This window comes from Palaemon carinicauda, chromosome 12, assembly GCF_036898095.1.
Source record: "Palaemon carinicauda isolate YSFRI2023 chromosome 12, ASM3689809v2, whole genome shotgun sequence".
Taxonomy (NCBI): Eukaryota; Metazoa; Arthropoda; class Malacostraca; order Decapoda; family Palaemonidae; genus Palaemon; species Palaemon carinicauda.
Window position 1 is genome coordinate 3,410,641 of NC_090736.1, and position 20,643 is coordinate 3,431,283.

Below are 20,643 nucleotides of genomic sequence, written 5' to 3' on the forward strand. Positions count from 1 at the left end.
TTGTTTCTGTCCCCCTAGTCCTAGGCACTGAACCGTGGCCCTGTGGCACAGCCATAAGCCTCTGCTCCTTGTTGATTTTGTCGCAGATGAAGAAGTAGAAGTTACGAAGGGCTTGTCAGCCGCAGATGTAGGAAAGGGCTTGCCAGTCATAGGGCTCCTTCAAGTCCACATCTCTTAGAAGGGGTGGGCATCTTCTAAGTGGCTCCCAACTAAATGATGAGGGAGCCACTGACCTGTGTTTTCGTCCCACGGTACAGACTCGCAGGACCATGGCATGGCTGAACTTGGCCCCATGGGCTGGGCTTTGTCCTCTACTACCCTGATAGGCAAGTGTTATTGGTACAGCTCTGTGTTTATGCCCCCAGGCTAATGTAGTGGGTTGTAACTGTGACCCTGTATCGTACCTTGAGCCTTTGCCCCACAAGTTTTGTCTGCGACTACCCCAGTAGCCAAGCATTACTGGTTTCAGCTGCATGGTTGGGCCCTCCAGGCCCGTGACCCTATGTCATGGTATCGAGCCTCGGCTCCGCTGGAGCTGGGCTCAGGTATTTCGGTTCAATGTTTAGCCCTCCGAGGCTAATATATGGGGTCGGATCTGTGGCCCTGTGTAGGAGCTTCGAGTCTTGGGTCTGGTCTCTGGCTACCTCGGTATCCAAACCAAACAGTGTTACTGCCCTGCGTTTCCACACCTTTTGAGGCTGTTTCGCAAGGCTCGAGTCGTGTCCCTGTGTCACGGCTTCAAGCCTGTATGTCATGGGGGTTTGCAACTCGGGTTCCTGGCTACCTCTGTAACCAAATATGATAATTGTTACAGCTTGGTGAGTGGTATGTTCTATGTGGAGATCATCGCCTCTCAGAACTAAAGATCATCGCATTCCAGCTCTACATCTTGTCGTCCTATTACAGCATGCTTAATTTCCAGGCTTTTTTCCAGAGACTCTTCACCTTGGCACACTTCCAAGCGCAATATGTCGAAGCGCTCTTCATTGTCGTGTTTGGTATCCAGACGATCTTGGAATTGCTCCTCCTTTGAGGGCTATGAGCTCTCACCACACCATCCTCACGGTCACTTTATTAGCGATCGCTTTAGACTTTCATCATTATTGTGCTCTGGTCATTCTAGAAACAGGTTGTAGAATCACTATCAAAGTCTCTCCTCTTTGAAACGATGGACTGCAAGAGTTACCTCTGCAAGGAAAGAACCTCCAAAAGAGACGAGCTTTCGCTGTCTTGGGACCAGTCCCTCCATGCGCAGGAAAACAACACTTCACATGATCCTTCCCCTTTGTAAGATGGAACAAAACACTTTTCCCATCCAAGGCTCCGGGACGTTGTGAGGATTAAGATACAAAAAGAAGTAATAGAGGGAGGACCCAAGTTACGTCCCCTATGGGAGATACTGTACCAGGTTACACACTTAGAGCGGCTTTCCCCCTTAGGGAAATCTCCTTTATTGTGGAGATTATCGGCTGTTGTCAATAACTTCTAGGGCTGGACATCCTCCACTTTTGAGGGAGCAGTTTGCAAATACTTCGCAGACTTCAAGCCTCCTGGATCCGCGCAAGACGACGACTGACCCCTCTATTCTTTCTCATAATGTTTCAGAAAGAGAGTTAAGTACGCAAAGTCAATTCCAAAGAAAGCACCTACATAAGGACCCTAGGTTGCAGCAGCAGCTGCAAGTGGTCAGGATTCCAGAGAAGTGAAGCAGCTTCAGTTCAGCCTGCTTCCTTCTTGAGTTTAGAAGACAAACTTGTCCACCCCTAAGATGACATTGTACCGGCCAACGCAAGAGAAATTTGAAAGTCTTGGAAGGAGAGCTTCCTCAGTCAGCGGGTCCCAAAACACCAGCGACAGGAGGAGAGTCGGAGTCAATATTCATTAAAGTTCTTAGGCTCATCCATTGTGTTAACAGCCTTGTAAACTCCCTGTTGGTTGTTTACACCTCGTTATAGGTTTTAATTGCTGTGTCTATTCTCCTATAGTAAAGGACTCATATTTGAATTGTTGGGAAAAATACAAATTATTTTAATTTTTTTTTCCATTTTTTATAACATCACATTTTTTTTTTTTATACTATTACAGTACTGTACTGTATTATACTTTGATAGAACATTTTAGCCATGCAGTATGACATTACTAATGTGATCCTTCCCTTCCAGTATGATGGGTATACTCTCGAGACTACAGATAATTATCATTATGTAGAACGAGCTGATGGTGAATACGGTGAGCGCGGTGGTCATTACCCTACTTACTCCATACCTGAAGAGGTGAAGAAGTATGTTACTTATTTCCGAGATGCTATCCGCGATGGCAATGTCTATGATGTACCCTCACTCTACATCGAGTAAGTTTGAGTTTTGTTTTTATTTATGTGAATAATGCGGTTTATATGCACCGTGGGTAATATGCAAGTTGAATTGAGTAGATACTATGTAGTTGTTCCGTAACCGAAATACAAACCACGCTATTTACACGGGTTTACCTTTTAGCGCAGCTGAAATGGCGAGCCATTAGAATTTAACGAGGGTGTATTACCCCCGCGCTAGTTAGCGGGGGGGTAGGGGAGTGGTAGCTAGCTACCCCTCCCCTCCCTCACACACAGATGAATGCTCACTTTCACTTTTGGCTCGGACTGTGACAGACGTCTCTGTCTTGGTCCTCTCTTGGCAGCCATTGTTTGTTTTGTCTTTACTTAATCGCTTACTTTTCTTTTACTCAATATATATGTAAACATGTTTTCATGTTTGTATACATATTTGAGTATAGAAATCAGTAAGTTTCCTTTTCAGATTTGTGTGTGTAGTGTACTCATCTATGTGGTGTCATCGGCAGTTGGCCGCCATGGCGTTATGGGTGGCGATCGAGTTTGACTTATGTCTTTCTCTCTCTCTCTCTCTTGAGGTCGTTCACCCTTTTACTACGTGTTACTACGCCCTTGTAGCTTCCTTTCCGTGTGGGGGGGTTGCTACTCCGTACGTATGTCTCAATTAGTTTATGAATCTAATTGTATTTGTTGATTTTTTTCAGCTTTGTAGAACGATTCCTTTCGGGGTTTTCGTTCTTTCTTTAGTGTTCATTCATTTTTAAATTACATAATTACATAGTTACATAATTATAATTGTTATAATTCTGTTTTGGTTACAGCTCTCCTTCCGTGAGTGTAAGTGGTTGTGAGGGCACGGGCCTGTTGTGTAATTCTTGTTTCCTTTCCCTCGGGATTCCTCTTCGGAGCCTTCCCGGGGGAATGAATGTGTACTAATGTTTTTTTGTTTTATTTTTTTACAGTTACCGATCTAGTTCATTTCTGTAATATGGCAACGGTGTGAGCTGTCTTGTTGAGTCCTGGGGATTCGGATGTTGCTGCCTCCCCCCTTGTGTTTTCGTCAGGGGCGTGTCTCCTTCTACTGGAAGTACTCCCGTGACGACGGACAGCTCTCCAGTTAATTTTAGAACTCTCAGGAGGCTTTCCTCCTTGGGCAGGTAACTTTCCTTCCGAGGGAAGTTTTTCTTGTCCAGGCTTGAGTTTTCCCCCTTATGGAGGGTTCTCCTCTTGCCTTTTTTTCGTGGGACTATGCTCTTGGTGCTGAGCGGTCACACCTGCAGTTTCGCTCAAGGGGCTGGGCAACTGCAGGAGCTCCTCTTCGGAGGATTGCTCCTTTTAGGTCACTGCTGACCAGTCTCTTCTACGAAGTGTTTCTCTTTCGTTCGCGAGAGAGTACACTCATAGAGACTCCTCTTCGGAGGTTTCTGCTGTTGCTGTTGGCCTCCCTCGCCGTAAGGCCCACCGTCCGCCTCGTCGTAAGGGCCTCTCATCTCCCTATAAGGGTGCTTGAGGCGCCTTTTTGAATCTCCGTTTGCAGCCTACAACTCCTTTTTCTCGATCTTCCGCCTTGGTGCAAATGGACAGCAGTCTGATCTCGTCTTCCGACGGGCAACGGGCTTCCCGACGGACAACGGTCTTCCCGACGGACAGCGGTCTTCCCGACGGACATCAGTCTCCCGGCGGACAACGATCCCTTCGGGGCAAAGGGTTGCCTCCCACGGGGGTTCTTCCCTTGCGTGTGAGGGTTTCCCTGGGCGCCCTTCTGCTGTGTTCTCTCCTGCTCCTGCTCAGTGTTAACGCACAGGCGCTCTTCTGCTCATCAGTGCTCTCCTGTTCGTCAGCGCTTTCATGATGATCATCCCTGCTGTTCCTGTTGGTTCCTGTTACGCGCCCAGGTTCGCCCTCGCGATCTAGAACTTCGGTTCAGGTCGGGGTCAAGGACTCTTTTTCTTTACGCAGGCTTCCACGCGTAGCCTTCTGCTCGTCAGCGATCATCAGCTCGCCAGCGATCACCTGTCTCTCGGCGATCTCCGGTTCGCCCACGTGTGTTACAGCCGGCACGCCAACGTTCTCCAACTCTTCCAAAAAAAAAGGAACATGGTTCGCCAGCTACTAGCTCACCTGCGCATGCTGATCGCCATTGCGCGACCCTCAACTGCGGATGCTGATCGCCATCGTGCGACCCTCAACTGCTGATGCTGATCGCCATCGTGCGACCCTCAACTGCTGATGCTGATCGCCATCGCGCGACCCTCAACTGCGGATGCTGATCGCCATCGCGCGACCCTCAACTGCGGATGCTGATCGCCATCGCGCGACCCTCAACTGCGGATGCTGATCGCCATCGCGCGACCCTCAAATGCGGATGCTGATCGCCATCGCGCGACCCTCAACTGCGGATGCTGATCGGCATCGCGCGACCCTCAACTGCGGATGCTGATCGCCATCGCGCGACCCTCAAACTGCGGATGCTGATCGCCATCGCACGACCCTCAACTGCGGATGCTGATCGCCATCGCGCGACCCTGCACATGCTGATAGCCATCGCGCGATCGCCCACCTGCAGAGACTGCTCGCCATCAGCAACCACCCATCTGCGCATGCTGATCACCATCGCGCGGTCGCCCTCCTGCACATGCTGCTCGCGATCGCTCACCTTCTTAGATTGCTCGCCAACGCACGATCACTCACCTGCGCATGCTGCTCGACCATCGCGTCGGCATAACACAACGCGCCATCGCCAACCTGTGCGTTAGCGCTCACCAACTCACCACCGATCGCTTGTTGATCCATATCGCCAGCAGACTTCCTCGCCCACGCGGCAGCGCGTTTCCTCGCCATCGCGCTAACGCTTGCGTTCGCCGCCTCGGACTCGCGCTCATCCACCTGCCCACCCTCACGACCGCTTGCCTGTGCGCCCACGCGACCATTGGCCTGCGCGCCCACACGCCCACGTGCCTGCACGTCTACGCTCATGCGCGTCCGCGCCCATGCTCTCCAATGTTCGCCCACGCGCGAACCAACGGTTTTCCATCACGCGGACGGATGGCGTTCCGTCGCGCGAACCTACAGTGTTTCTTCGCACAAACGTTGGCTTATTTCTTGCAGTATCCATTGCTCGTCTATCGGTTATCGCTCGCCGACCACCTGCTCTCGCCCTTCCTACCACGCTCGCCCTCCTTCTGCGCTCCTTCGCTCACCTTCGTTTGCGTTACCGCGCATGGGCGCTTCCACGTTCGCCCACGCGAAAAATCTTTGAATTACCGTCGCGCGAGCTCCAGGGCGATTGCGACCACGATTCCCAATGGGGTTTTCGCAGCATGGCCAGCCTGGCGAGTTCTTCTGGAGCGTATTTCCAGAACACGGCCACACCCCGTAAACGCAGAGCACGGCACTTGCAAGAATAGGAGAAACTAAAGGGAGATCTGAGCAACACTCCTCTTTCCTGAATCTGGTTAGCCCTTCCCCGTCATTCCCTGGAAGGATTTTAGGAGGGGGGGGTGGGGGGCTTTCCGTTCGAGATTTCTCCATCGGACAAGGGGTGACTGCTAACCCCTTCCTCTGGGAGCTTACCAGGTTCTTTCCCTCCTCGGTTACGGCCCGAGGTTTGGTTCAAGGAAGCTACAGGAAGAGCATGGGTACTTTCCTCCTCTCGAGCTCAGGCACCTTGGCCTTTCGTCGTTAAGTATCTAACTTGCGGACAAGCTCGATGTTGTACCATCTGGACGCGCTGACTGAGGGCTTCCTTCGGGTGTCTCATCTGTGGAGGTTGACGACCTCAGACACCCTTCCATCCTTGAGAAGAGAATATCGCGCCTTCCGTCTCTGTCAGCGAATTCAGTGTCTCTGAACCTCTATGCCATAGCGTCAGCAGAGTTGCCCGGTTGGGCAGAATAATCCATACCTTAGGCGAAGGTCTTCCTTAGGATCATCGACGGCTTCACCCCCGGCCTCCTCAGTCGACCCTTTCTTGTAAGAAAGGATCTGAGAGGGGATGTCCTTAGTCGACCTCTCAGCCCTGATCAAGTTTGTCGAACAACTTCGGCCAGCGTAGACCAGCAGAATCGATCAGACTGGTAACGAGGCGACAGGGCTCCTTAAACCCTGGATCGGAAGGACGGGTACTTTCAGTTTCCATTCCTTCCAGCTTCCAGGGTGCTCGTCGAATTCAGCCTAGACTGCAAGTATTCCTGCTTATGATGCAGTGTGGCTATCCCGCCGTGGCATAGCAGGTTTGTTTCCCCAGAGAACTCTCCCTGCCTTCCTCTTGGCCGCTCAGGTGCAGGCTTCCACCTCCTCTGCTGTTTGGAGGGCTGGTCAACTCCGGTAGGCTCGGGTTCGACCTTCTTCAGCGCCGGGACAAGCTTCTGGATGCTTACCACGAGTGTGGGCTCATGGTATTTTGCTTGGAGCCTTCTCTTCCTCTGCCTCAACATCTGGAGTATCTGGCCATGATATTGAGTCAACGGCCTTACCACGTTGGAAACCCCACTTCTCGTCCGTCCAGCAAGGTTAAGCAACGTCGGTACTTGGATGGGTGACCACCTGGGGACGCCAGATTCTGTTACCACATCCTCCGAGCCTTCCTTTCGGTTGACTGTGGCAAGACTGAGGAGAGTCGCAGTACCTGTTCTCAGTCAAGCAGAGCTTTCAGCCCTACCTTGGAACGTTTCCTAGTTCTCCTTTCCTCATTGACCCGTCTATAGTCCGAACGGTCGCCTCAGGGTAAGTTCCATGTGGGGCGATCCAAGTTCCTGTGGCTTCAGGCAATGTTTAACCGGACTTCCTGGCCCCTATGGGACCAGCGGAACTATTAGACCTGCAATGGTAGTAGGTTGGCCAGGGCACCAGCCACCCGTTGAGATACTACCGCTAGAGAGTTATGGGGTCTTTTGACTGGCCAGACAGTACTACATTGGATCCTCCTCTCTGGTTACGGTTCATTTTCCCTTTGCCTACATACACACTGAATAGTCTGGCATATTCTTTACATATTCTCCTCTATCCTCATACACCTGACAACACAGATTACCAAACAATTCTTCATCACCCAAGGGGTTACTGCACTGTAATTGTTCAGTGCCACTTTCCTCTTGGTAAGGGTAGAAGAGACTCTTTAGCTATGGTAAGCAGCTCTTCTAGGAGAAGGACACTCCAAAATCAAACCACTGTTCTCTAGTCTTGGGTAGTGCCATAGCCTCTGTACCATGGCCTTTCACTGTCTTGGGTTAGAGTTCTCTTGCTTGAGGGTACACTCGAGCACACTCTCCTATCTTATTTCTCTTCCTCTTGTTTTGTTAAAGTTTTTATAGTTTATATAGGAGATATTTATTGTTGTTACTCTTCTCAGAATATTTTATTTTCCTTTTTTCCTTTCCGCACTGAGCTATTTTCCCTGTTGGAGCCCCTGGGCTTATAGCATACTGCTTTTCCAACTAGGGTTGTAGCTTAGTAAGTAATAATAATAATAATAATGGGTGTTGACCTATGGAGCCTCTTGATGGTAGTGGATATTCTCGTCCTTTCCCCACATTCTTGATGCTGTTCTCGGACTCGTCAAAGGAAAGGGGGGGGCATGTTCCGGTCCAGGCCTATGGTCAAGACCTGAAGGATACCTCTCCATCATTCAGGCAGGCTTAGGGGCCTTAGTCTGGCCCCTCTACAGATCCTACAGCTCCTGCCGAGTCGCCCCGTGCGCGTCGACTTCATGATTCTGGCGTATTCTAACCAGCAGGGGACGCATTTTCACACCTTCACATCTTGCAGTAGAGATACCGGGATGATTGAGATTCTCTCAATACCACCATCGGCTCTCTCATTCCAGGCAGGGAAATGTTCTCTCAGACTATCCGAGCAGAGCCTCGTAGAGAGAGTGTACCTGGGGGTCTTTGACCTTGGGTAACCAGCAAGTACTGGTCTGGGGGACCTGATCGCGACAGCTTGGAACCTCAAGCTTCCGCTATTCTTCCCCCCAGTCTCAGACCCCAAAACTCTGGCAAGATGCATTCCGGTGATGGTGGGACAACTTCGACGCCTGCGTCTTCCCTCCCATTTGTCTGTAGACAATGGGTCTCAACAAGACCAGGTTGTCTGTCAACCTTTCAATGGGAGAGCTCCACTGGGACTATGCGCAGAACGGTTTCTGGACCCTCTGCTTCCCCTGACGGAACTCCCGGGAGAGCTTCTCCCACGGCGCAGACTACTCAAGCAACCACACTGCGACATATCTCCCGAACCGGGGCGTCGCTTCGGCTTTATGCCTGGAGACACTACGCCTCCTCCTCAAGAAGAGACAACCCGCTACAGTCGCGTCATCTGCGATAGTCATCCACAGGGGTCTCCCAGGCAAAGTGAAGAGTCTAAGGTGGTTGGTGCCGTGGGAGATATACCTCTTCCCTTGAGGCCTCTTCTCCAGCAATAACGGTCTTATTGCCTTTGGCGGGAGGAAACTCCTTTCCGCTCTCGGCAATGAAGCCTGTCGCTCAGCCTTTCCCTGACCTTCAGGCTTAAAGGAATAACTTTTTCCTGCCCGCTGGATCTATCCTCGCTCATGCGAAGCTACGATCATCCCTGCCCTAGTCGGAGGAAGACCTCCAACTTGGAGCATGGCTCGGACTTTTAGCCCTTTAAGAGATCTTCTCAAGACCCTTTACGACAGGCCTCGGATTGTATTCCGCCTTGGGTCTCCTGCTCACTCTGGCCACGGCCAGTGTGTAAGCAATTTTCTTGGTCTCTTACGACTCCCCCCTTTCTAAGGAAGAGGGGAAGGCAACATTCAGGCTCGCTCCTGAGTTGTTGGCTAGACTCAGAATCTGGGGGTCCCGGCCCTTCGGTCCGATTCATTCAAGATTTCGAGTCTCCATTCTGTATCTGATGTCCCAAGACCTTCTCTTTCTTGCCGGTAAAGGAATCGAGAGGTTAGCGCTGGGAACAGCTGCAGTTTGTCCTCAGTTGCAGCCGATTTGGGAGCACAAGGAGGACATGGGGGAGAGTCACCAGTATACCTCTTCAGCCCGGACTCAAGGACATTCATCTCGACCTGTCTCCAGACCCTCCCCCGTCACGTCGCCCTACAGCACGATGTTGGATACATCGCAACGTCCCTCGCCTTCGAGTAATACTACTCTGTGACGCAGGTGCTACAAGCTGGAGTCTGGAAGCGTCTGATGACCTTCGCAGCCCGCTTCCTGCAGGGCGTGACCCACAGGAGTCTCGATACGTTTTCTATCGCTCTGTGGTGGCTACATAACAGCTGGTCTAACCTCAGGCTCCTTTTTGGACAGGTAGCAGAAGGTTGAGGGCATTGTTATCAGGTTTTAGTCTGCGTGAACGAAAGAAATATGTCTGGCCCTTTCTTCTTTCTTCATCATCCCCTCTACGGGGAAGCAGCATCCGGGTATCTGCATAGCTGACCTCGAACCTCTGCAGGTAAACCATGCTTCCTTGTGTTCCGAGTATTGAGTCAATACTGTCGCGTCCCCCATACCCTGACGAGGTGGTATTGGGAACGTCCTAACCCAGAGTTCCTTCTGGAACTCCAGGTCAACTGCCTAGGACGGGTCACACTTCTTCCTTCACACACAAGCTTACGTAGGCCACATGGTTCCTTGCGAAGCAAGGAACTTGTGAGGTGCAGGGACTCCTTTTATCGAGTGCTACCTACTCGGATTCTGAGTCCCCGGGTAAAGCCAAAGCCAGTATGGCTGGGGACTTTCCATCCTACCTAAGGGGTAAGTCACCCTGTGTAAATAGCGTGGTTTGTATTTCGGTTACGGAACAAATGACAAATTCAAAGATAATTTGTATTTTTCCTAACCATACAAACCTTAGCTATTTACACACATTTGCCCGCCAGCCCTGTCCCCCAAGACAAGTCCTACCTCTTAAGTGAAAGTGAGCATTCATCTGTGTGTGAGGGAGGGGAGGGGTAGCTAGCTACCACTCCCCTACCCCCCCCCGCTAACTAGCGCGGGGGTAATACACCCTCGTTAAATTCTAATGGCTCGCCATTTCAGCTGCGCTAAAAGGTAAACCCCTGTGTAAATAGCTAAGGTTTGTATGGTTAGGAAAAATACAAATTATCTTCGAATTTGTCATATTATATTATATCTGGAATAGCATCAGCTTTGTGAGGGCATTTCCCATGAACTTAAGTAATTCAGGTAGATTTTGATAACTGAAAACTATCTATAGAATACATTCTGTGCAAGAAGTTTGTGGTTTAGCTGTTGTTACAGAATTTGCCTTTGGTTTTGAAGCTTTATTGTTCTTACTAATACAGTACAGTGTATCTGTTTTGTATTTGTTTCAACATACAGTACTGTACATCTTTCATGTCAACATATTCTACAGTAGAAGCAGTCTCCTAACTACAGCCATTCAACTAACCAGCTTTAAAAATATGTACATGAATGTGTATGAATTAGGAAAAATTTAGATAAGCATTATACAATATGGAAAACTGGTGGAATTTCAAATTGTACGGCAGCGCTGTAGGTTACAGTAGTTGCATCTCTTTCGTGGCGGGTAGTATATAGTTACAGTATTGGTTACTTACCAGTCACATTAAATCTTTATCAGGAAGTGGCTGTGGTATTGGTTATGTACAGTATCGTGCCTTATTTTTATGGAATTATTTTGCTATCTGCTCCTTTGTGGATACAGTACAACCCTTTTCATTCATTGTATAAGTTCAGACAGTTTTGTTATGACCGGATTGAAGAATTATCGTGGATCTGGCAGTCTTGTATGGCTGCTTCATGGGCCCACCATGCACTTCGATGTGTTGATGCTAGCAGCTGTGTGCTCACTCTGCTCTTGGTCGTGACAATGGTCAGTTGTCCGTTACTGACCTGTGTGCTTTGTCCATCCTCTTTCTTTTGTTCGGAATGAGTGTTGAACAAGTGATTATGACAACCTGCCCAGGCCTTGAATGTCATCCGTATGTCATCTTCATGAGTTGAGTCAATATAGACCCTCATCCCTTGTGTGCCTCTTGTAAGGGACACGAATGTGTTGTGAGTTTGCCTTGTGATTTTTGCTGGGAGTGGTCGCCCTCTCAATGGAAGTTCAACAGCCATAGGAAAAAGAAGGCTAAGCCTGATCATTGCCCTTTAACTGCAACCACCTCCAAGGAGGGCAAGAAGTGCCACCAACATTACGCGTCCTTGTGCTGAATGTGCCACCACCATTACACGTCCTCTTGCTGAACATAATGCCACCATTACGTGTCCAGTTGCAACGCCACCAGGCTTTATAAGTGTATCGGTCGGCGATGTCTAGATTTTCATAAGTCCTTGAAACAATCTTTTCTGTTTCTGGGAGTGGAAGTAGCAGCAACCACCAAGAGATGGAGGAAGGAGACACTGGACCTTCTTATGCAGAGGACTGTCCTTTTGCTAGCCGCGGCTTTCATCGTCAGAGGAGCCTAGACCATTGGCCCAGTCATCGTAGACCCAAGAACAACAGAGAAGAGAACTGCAGTCACAGCAATCCATCCTTAAGAAGCCTTCTCAATCTTTCCCCGCCCAACAGAGCCAACGACATAGCAGAGGTAAAGGAATGGGAAGAAGAAGGTGCCCATGTTAGGACGGGCATTCCCCTCACCTTACCACCGGTGGAGGGATGCCTTCAAAGGAATTGGAGGAGGTGGTGGATCCACGAGCCGTAAAGCTGGACAGTTCAGGTTCTGGATTCTCGTGCCTCCTCCCTTTCATCAGCTCTCCCACCTTCTTTGAATCATCTTCCTGCAACATCATCTTGATTTAGCAGTTTACAATAGATATAATTGTCAAAAATAGTAATTTATATTTCATTAATAGTTGTGGTATGGCTTTAACATGTAAGTGTATAGAAATAATTTTGTTCAGATGTTTTATTATGAAATTCTAAAGATTTGTTTTTGCAGGGCAATATATTTTATAAGATGCTGAAATTAAATTAAAGGACTGATGAAAGAAGAAAGTTTCTACTGTTTATGCTCTAGGCTAATTTCCTTGATCTTTTTGTTATTCGCAGTTTCAACCGCTTGACGGAGGAGTATTACAAAACTCAGTCATGGCCTGATGTTGAAGATCTGGTTGGAAATAAGCTTGTAGAGCAGGGAAGTGATGACATTTTCCTAATACTCTATCGGGAGCTATATTATCGTCATATATATGCAAGAGTTCAGGGTGGACCATCTATACCACAACGCTTTGAATCCTACTACAATTACTGCAATCTTTTCAATTACATTTTGAGTAAGTACCCTTTTTTTGTCAGCAATTAAAGTTTATGTAAGATACTTTTTCAAAATCAGATATTTTTTTTTATGAGAAAAAGCCTTTACCCAAAATATATTTTCTAAGAAAGGAATTTTTGTTTTTTAGAATTTAAGTTTATTCTTGCACAGATACAAACTTCCGAGTCATTTATATAGGTTACTCCTAGTTTTGTTTTCTATGACCAGACAATCAAAAGAAAATTGGTTTGATTGCATCATGTTTCGTTGCTAGGCAACTGCTGTGCATGACGCTTAACGCTTGTTCAAAGCGCTTCCCCACAACATTCCTGGTCGTGAAGTAGGTCAGACGTTCCTACTTCCTTTCTATGATCAGACATCTGTATCACTCTCACTGTACCCTTATAGTGCTTAGTGCTTGTGTCCCTTGTCTCTTTGATATTCACTGTCACTTGCATTCTATCATTATTTGTGAGGTTACGAGTGTGCGCCTTACAACTATTATGTCAAATTCGATGCGTTTCTGCCCTGAGTGAGATGGTCATCCCTGTGGTACATTTATGAGCTCCACACCTGGTTTGTCCTTATTGTAGAGGCAAAAGATTTTCTGTGGACTCACCATTGAGTATTGTAGGGAGTGGTTGTCCTTCCAGTGGGAGAGATATCATTCTCGCCGTAAGAAACGAACTAAGAGAGATTGTTACCCTTTTTGTTCTGTCAACAATGACAGGAAACATAAAATCGGTCTTGCGGCAAATGTTATCCCCCATCCAGGTCCCTCATGTCAGGAGCCCACTGAGAATGTCACAGATGACGACGGCATAGGTTTGTATTACAGTTACAGAACAAATGACAAATTTGAAAATAATTTGTATTTTTCCCAATGATACGAACCATTAGCTATTTATACAAACTTACCCGTCAACCCTGTCTCTCTTGAAGTCTTACCTCCCAGCACAGTCACAGGTGTGAGTGAGAGGGGTAGCTATCTACCCCCTTACCCCCCACTAACTATCGGGATGGTTAGTTAACCCTCGCTAAATTTTAATAACTTATCCTTTCAGCTTTGCTGAAAGTAATACCCCTATAAATAGCTAAAGGTTTGTATCGGTAGGAAAAATACAATTTCCAAAATTGTCATGTTTGGATGAGAAAAACCACTTTTACAAACCATTATGGGAAAGTTTGCACACAGGTTTTTAGACACCTTTTCTATAGACCCTATTGTTGCAGCACAACAAATAATTTACGTATAAGCTCTTAAGAGATACAAATCTGCTCTTATCTCAGGCATCATTTATTCTCTGCATTATAAGGGTGTGTAAGAGGCACTAAGGTGGATGGTGATCTTGATTGGACTTGAAGCCTTCAGTTGGAATCCGCCCTAATGCAAGTAAAAATGCCTTGAAGTTGAGTACTTGATGATATGTTGAAATTTTGATACTTTGCAACACTTGATGTACATGTAACTTCACCCCAGGCAAAGTATTTAATTTTCTAGAATTGAATAAGCTGGCTATACTGTTCACAATGAGAGGAGGCAAGGAAAAGGTGGGCGGAATATTTTGAAAGTTTGCTGAATGTTGAGGATGATAGGGAGGCAGATATAATTGCGGTTCCAGGTGTTGAGGTGCCAGTGATGGGAGATGAGAATGAGAGAGAGATTACAATAGAGGAAGTGAGGAGAGCACTAGATGAAACGAGAGTAGGAAAAGCATCGGGTATGGATGGTGTGAAAGCTGAGATGTTGAAGGAAGGGGGTGTGACTGTACTTGAATGGTTGGTGATATTGTTTAATGTGTGTTTTGTGTTGTCAATGGTACCAGTAGATTGGGTCTGTGCATGTATTGTACCACTATATAAGGGTAAGGGAGATGTGCATGAGTGTTGTAATTCAAGAGGTATTAGTTTGTTGAGTGTAGTTGGAAAAGTGTATGGTAGAATACTGATTAATAGGATTAAGGATAAAACAGAGAATGCAATCTTGGAAGTACAGGGTGGTTTTAGAAGAGGTAGGGGTTGTATGAATCAGATTTTTACATTTAGGCAGATATGCGAGAAATATTTAGCAAAAGGTAAGGAGGTGTATGTTGCGTTTATGGATCTGGAGAAAGCATATGATAGAGTTGATAGGGAAGCAATGTGGAATGTGATGAGGTTATATGGAGTTGGTGGAAGGTTGTTGCAAGCAGTGAAAAGTTTCTACACAGGTAGTAAAGCATGTGTTAGAATAGGAAATGAGGTGAGCGATTGGTTTCCGGTGAGAGTGGGGCTGAGACAGGGATGTGTGATGTCGCCGTGGTTGTTTAACTTGTATGTTGATGGAGTGGTGAGAGAGGTGAATGCTCGAGTGCTTGGACGAGGATTAAAACTGGTAGGCGAGAATGATCATGAATGGGAGGTAAATCAGTTGTTGTTTGCGGATGATACTGTACTGGTAGCAGACACAGAAGAGAAGCTTGACCGACTAGTGACAGAATTTGGAAGGGTGTGTGAGAGAAGGAAGTTGAGAGTTAATGTGGGTAAGAGTAAGGTTATGAGATGTACGAGAAGGGAAGGTGGTGCAAGGTTGAATGTCATGTTGAATGGAGAGTTACTTGAGGAGGTGGATCAGTTTAAGTACTTGGGGTCTGTTGTTGCAGCAAATGGTGGAGTGGAAGCAGATGTACGTCAGAGAGTGAATGAAGGTTGCAAAGTGTTGGGGGCAGTTAAGGGAGTAGTAAAAAATAGAGGATTGGGCATGAATCTAAAGAGAGTTCTATATGAGAAAGTGATTGTACCAACTGTGATGTATGGATCGGAGTTGTGGGGAATGAAAGTGATGGAGAGACAGAAATTGAATGTGTTTGAGATGAAGTGTCTGAGGAGTATGGCTGGTGTATCTCGAGTAGATAGGGTTAGGAACGAAGTGGTGAGGGTGAGAACAGGTGTAAGAAATGAGTTAGCGGCTAGAGTGGATATGAATGTGTTGAGGTGGTTTGGCCATGTTGAGAGAATGGAAAATGGCTGTCTGCTAAAGAAGGTGATGAATGCAAGAGTTGATGGGAGAAGTACAAGAGGAAGGCCAAGGTTTGGGTGGATGGATGGTGTGAAGAAAGCTCTGGGTGATAGGAGGATAGATGTGAGAGAGGCAAGAGAGCGTGCTAGAAATAGGAATGAATGGCGAGCGATTGTGACGCAGTTCCGGTAGGCCCTGCTGCTTCCTCCGGTGCCTTAGATGACCGTGGAGGTAGCAGCAGTAGGGGACTCAGCAGTATGAAGCTTCATCTGTGGTGGAAATGTGGGAGGTTGGGCTGTGGCACCCTAGCAGTACCAGCTGAACTCGGCTGAGTCCCTGGTTAGGCTGGAGGAACGTAGAGAGTAGAGGTCCCCTTTTTGTTTTGTTTCTTGTTGTTGTCGGCTACCCCCCAAAATTGGGGGAAGTGCCTTTGGTATATGTATGTATGTACTGTTCACAAATAATTCACTTTGATCTCTTGCTCCCACCTAAGGAAGACTCCCATATAAATGACTCTGAAGTTTGTATCTGCAAAGGAATAATCTAATATAATTTGTATTTTTTCCTAGCTATACGAACCTAAGTCATTTATCAAGGGTCTCGCCTCAGCCGGCCCGCAAGGCTTTGACCAGGTTACTGTTGTGAGGAAACTCTTTGAACAAGTGTTATGCTTCGTGCGCAGCAGTTTCCTAGCAACGAAGAATGATGTAATCAAACCAATTTTCTTTTAATTTTGGTCATAGAAAGCAAAACTAAGAGTAACCCATATAAATGATTCGTGGTTTATATAGCGAGGAAAATTACAAATTGTATAAAGTTTTTCCTTTTGCAATAAGTGGTAATAGACAAAGTTCATTTATTATTATTATGCTAAAAATTATTCAATAGGAATTGATTTTATTGCACTAAGTACTTCATAGTGAAACCTTGTCATGAAACTCTATAGCTAGAGTAATTTTTTAAAGTCCAAATTGGTTTTTCTGGTTTGGAAATTTTTAAGATGTTTAAGTGTCCCAATGATGGCAGTGAAATTAGCTATTTATTTAGTTAATTTTCCAAATAATTTCTAACAATTGTTTTTTAAGATGTAAACTAGAAAATTACAGTCACTGTACGTCACACGTTTTCTTATTCATTGAACAGATTGAGAACATTTTCTAATTTTTTTTCACACCCCATAATATTAGATAGTAATTGACATTAGTGTTGAAATTACGGGCCTGCATACACATTTCTTCCTCATATTTTTCCTTTTTGACTGTACTTAAATCTTTTTCTGTCTTCACACTTATAGTTTTTTGTGTGTTTTGTAAAATTTTAGGTGCTGAGACTCCTGTTCCCCTAGAACTTCCCAATCAGTGGCTGTGGGAAATAATTGATGAGTTCATCTACCAGTTCCAGTCATTCTCTCAGTCCAGGTCTAAACTCGGAAAGAAAAGTGAACCAGAGATTGAGTTGTTGAAAGAATCCCCAAAGATCTGGAATGTACACTCAGTACTTAATGTTCTTCATTGTCTTGTTGATAAAAGCAATATCAACAGACAACTTGAGGTAATTTCCCTTTTTTCAGTTATATTTCTCTTCAACGGAATATTTTACTATAAAAGTTCACTTCTTAGTTTTATCTACTTAGCTTGTGACATCAAATCAATTAAGAGACTAGTAACTATTGCTCATTAATGTAAATCAAGACATTATTGGATATTTTTTTGCTTTGATTGGTAGAATTTACTATTATAATCATCTCTTACAGGTGTCTTTCATTCTAAAGCAATTCCTCATTACAGGTGTACACTAGTGGCGGAGATCCTGACAGTGTTGCTGGGGAGTTTGGACGTCATCCTTTGTACAAGATGTTGGGATATTTTTCACTGATTGGCTTACTTCGCCTCCACTCACTTCTTGGAGATTACTATCAAGCTATCAAGGCATGTAGCTATCAATTTTTTGTTTCATTTACATGGTGGGTGTTGACCCTATAGCTTATTCTCTAACATTGAGATGGGCCATATTATGTTTTGATACCAGTGCACTGGTTTTTGCTTTTTGGGTTTCAGCAGTTCAATTCATAGATTTTTCTTTGACAATATGATTTTTTTCACAATAATTGATGCATATTACTAATAATAGTAAAACACAAATAGCTATAATGATAAAATCCTGTTTACTTTTAATGGAGTTTCTATCTACTGCAATAGTATTTTTGCTCTTAAGTGGATTTGATTGAAAGTAAGGTAAATTCTACAGTTTTGAATCACCTTTTGCAGGTACTTGAAAACATCGAGTTGAATAAGAAGTCCATGTACTCTCGTGTGCCAGCGTGTCAAATCACAACATACTATTATGTCGGATTTGCTTACATGATGATGCGAAGATACGCTGATGCTATACGTACGTTCTCGAACATCTTGGTGTACATTCAGCGTACCAAGGCTATGTTCCAGACTCGGAATTATCAGAATGATCAGATAAATAAACAGGTATGAAAAATAATTCTGTGAGAGATTAAAGTGAGGATAATATGTAATTTAAAGTAATTATTTTCGTAGATACAAAAGACAATTCACATATGATGGAAATCATTATTCCTTATATTGTATACTATAAATCTGTTAACTTGTATAGTAACTGAATCTAATTGTATCCTAGATATTATATAGTATGATTATTTTTTTCAGACTGAGCAAATGTACACCCTTCTTGCCATATGCATGGTGCTCCACCCCCAGAGAATAGATGAAGCAGTTCAGTCTTCATTGAGAGAGAAAACATTGGCGGAGAAAATGTCACGGATGTCGGTAAGTAATGAATGGTCAAGAAAATGTCTCTTGCTGGTTTAATAAAATGTAATAAACCACTGAAGATAAAAGGTAGGAATTTAGATTTAGTTAGGGGCAGAATAAAGTCTTAGTAACAAATAGTTTCAGATAAGGAGCAGAGTAAGGTCATAATAGATGTTACAGAATAAACTTTTATAAAATTATTTTGAGTTATGGTCAAAGAAAAGTGTCCTTGTAAGTTGAATGAAAGTTGAGAAGAAAATTAGGACCTTTACAGAAAATACTGTAGTATGTCTCTTATGCAAGGACTTGCAAAGGTAAGAGCCAGATTGAAAAGGATTTGATTATGGGAAAAATAAGACTCTTATCAATTGTCTTCATTTTTAAGAGCATTTTATTATGTATAAATAGGTCAAGGAATACTGGATATACACATGGGTGAGTTTACAATTAGTAGCTAGGTCGACTGTCTGACTGCAAACAAGGGAAGGTGGTGGGGCAGTTGATCATAAGCTGAATGTATTTGCTAATTATGTTGGATTCTACAACCTTTCAAAATTAAGAACCATTTTGTTTTTAACTATGGGATTTATTGTACAGTACCTGTACCATAGTATCCACTTCTGAAATTTAATGTGAAGAGAAACTTCAGGAACTCATCCTCAAGTGAGCATATTGTTCGTCGGCATGGGGAAGGATGAAAGAAGAATTGCTAAGAACGCAATTTCAGCGTGGATTTACAAGGTCATAAACCAGCCCTTGAATCCTGTTTCTTCTCCGCAGACACTGAAACCTAGAGCTCACAACATTAGGGGTATTAACATGTCTGTAGCATTCAAGAAAACTACTGTCTGGTGCTGGTCCTTCAAGCAGGCGTGTGGAAGCGTCAGATGAGCTTTACCCCCCCAATACATGTTAAAACGTAACCCATAGGAACATGGAGACGTTCTCCATCGGACCTATGGTGGCTGCACAACAAGTGGTTTAAACACCTCAAGCCCCTTAGTGAACAAGTAGCAGATGGTGGAGGTCAGAGGTTACCAATGGTTAAGAGTGACTGGCTCCTACTTTCTTTCATCTTCCCGTCTCTTGGGGCACATCACCTACGGTACTCTGCATTCTGGCCTCCCTGGTTTTCAGGTAACCATTTCCCTTGTGTAACCTGGTATAGAGATATACACATATATTTGTTACATCCCCATATCCCCTTGCAAGGTGGGCATTGGGTAACTTGTACATACATATACCAAAGGCACTTCCCCCAATTTTGGGGGGTAGCCGACATCAACAATGAAACAAAGCAAAAAGGGCACCTCTACTCTCTACGTTCCTTCAGCCTAACCAGGGACTCAGCCGAGTTCAGCTGGTACTGCTAGGGTGCCACAGCCCAACCTCCCACATTATCCACCACAGATGAAGCTTCATAATGCTGAATCCCCTACTGCTGCTACCTCCGCGGTCATCTAAGGCACCGGAGGAAGCAGCAGGGCCTACCGGAACTGCGTCATAATTCCTATTTCTAGCACGCTCTCTTGCCTCTCTCACATCTATCCTCCTATCACCCAGAGCTTTCTTCACACCATCCATCTACCCAAACCTTGGCCTTCCTCTTGCATTTCTCCCATCAACTCTTGCATTCATCACCTTCTTTAGCAGACAGCCATTTTCCATTCTCTCAACATGGCCAAACCACCTCAACACATTCATATCCACTCTAGCTGCTAACTCATTTCTTACACCCGTTCTCACACTCACCACTTCGTTCCTAACCCTATCTACTCTAGATACACCAGCCATACTCCTTAGACACTTCATCTCAAACACATTCAATTTCTGTCTCTCCATCGCTTTCATTCCCCACAACTCCGATCCATACATCACAGTTGGTACAATCACTTTCTCATATAGAAATCTCTTTACATTCATGCCCAACCCTCTATTTTTTACTACTCCCTTAACTGCCCCCAACACTTTGCAACCTTCATTCACTCTCTGACGTACATCTGCTTCCACTCCACCATTTGCTGCAACAACAGACCCCAAGTACTTACAGTAAACTGATCCACCTCCTCAAGCAACATGACATTCAACCTTGCACCACCTTCCCTTCTCGTACATCTCATAACCTTACTCTTACCCACATTAACTCTCAACTTCCTTCTCTCACACACCCTTCCAAATTCTGTCACTAGTCGGTCAAGCTTCTCTTCTGTGTCTGCTACCAGTACAATATCATCCGCAAACAACAACTGATTTACCTCCCATTCATGGTCATTCTCGCCTACCAGTTTTAATCCTCGTCCAAGCACTCGAG

General features: G+C 45.5%; 1 protein-coding gene across 1 annotated transcript in view; it reads left to right on the top strand.

Moving 5' to 3' along the window:
• LOC137651171 (eukaryotic translation initiation factor 3 subunit L-like) overlaps positions 1-20,643 on the top strand; it is a 43,722-nt gene that overhangs the window by 7,928 nt on the left and 15,151 nt on the right. The window contains exons 2-7 of the mRNA XM_068384311.1: positions 2,163-2,350; positions 12,347-12,570; positions 16,871-17,100; positions 17,337-17,477; positions 17,817-18,029; positions 18,228-18,347. Coding sequence (XP_068240412.1) covers positions 2,163-2,350; positions 12,347-12,570; positions 16,871-17,100; positions 17,337-17,477; positions 17,817-18,029; positions 18,228-18,347 — 1,116 coding nt within the window. The remainder of the gene's footprint in view (positions 1-2,162; positions 2,351-12,346; positions 12,571-16,870; positions 17,101-17,336; positions 17,478-17,816; positions 18,030-18,227; positions 18,348-20,643) is intronic.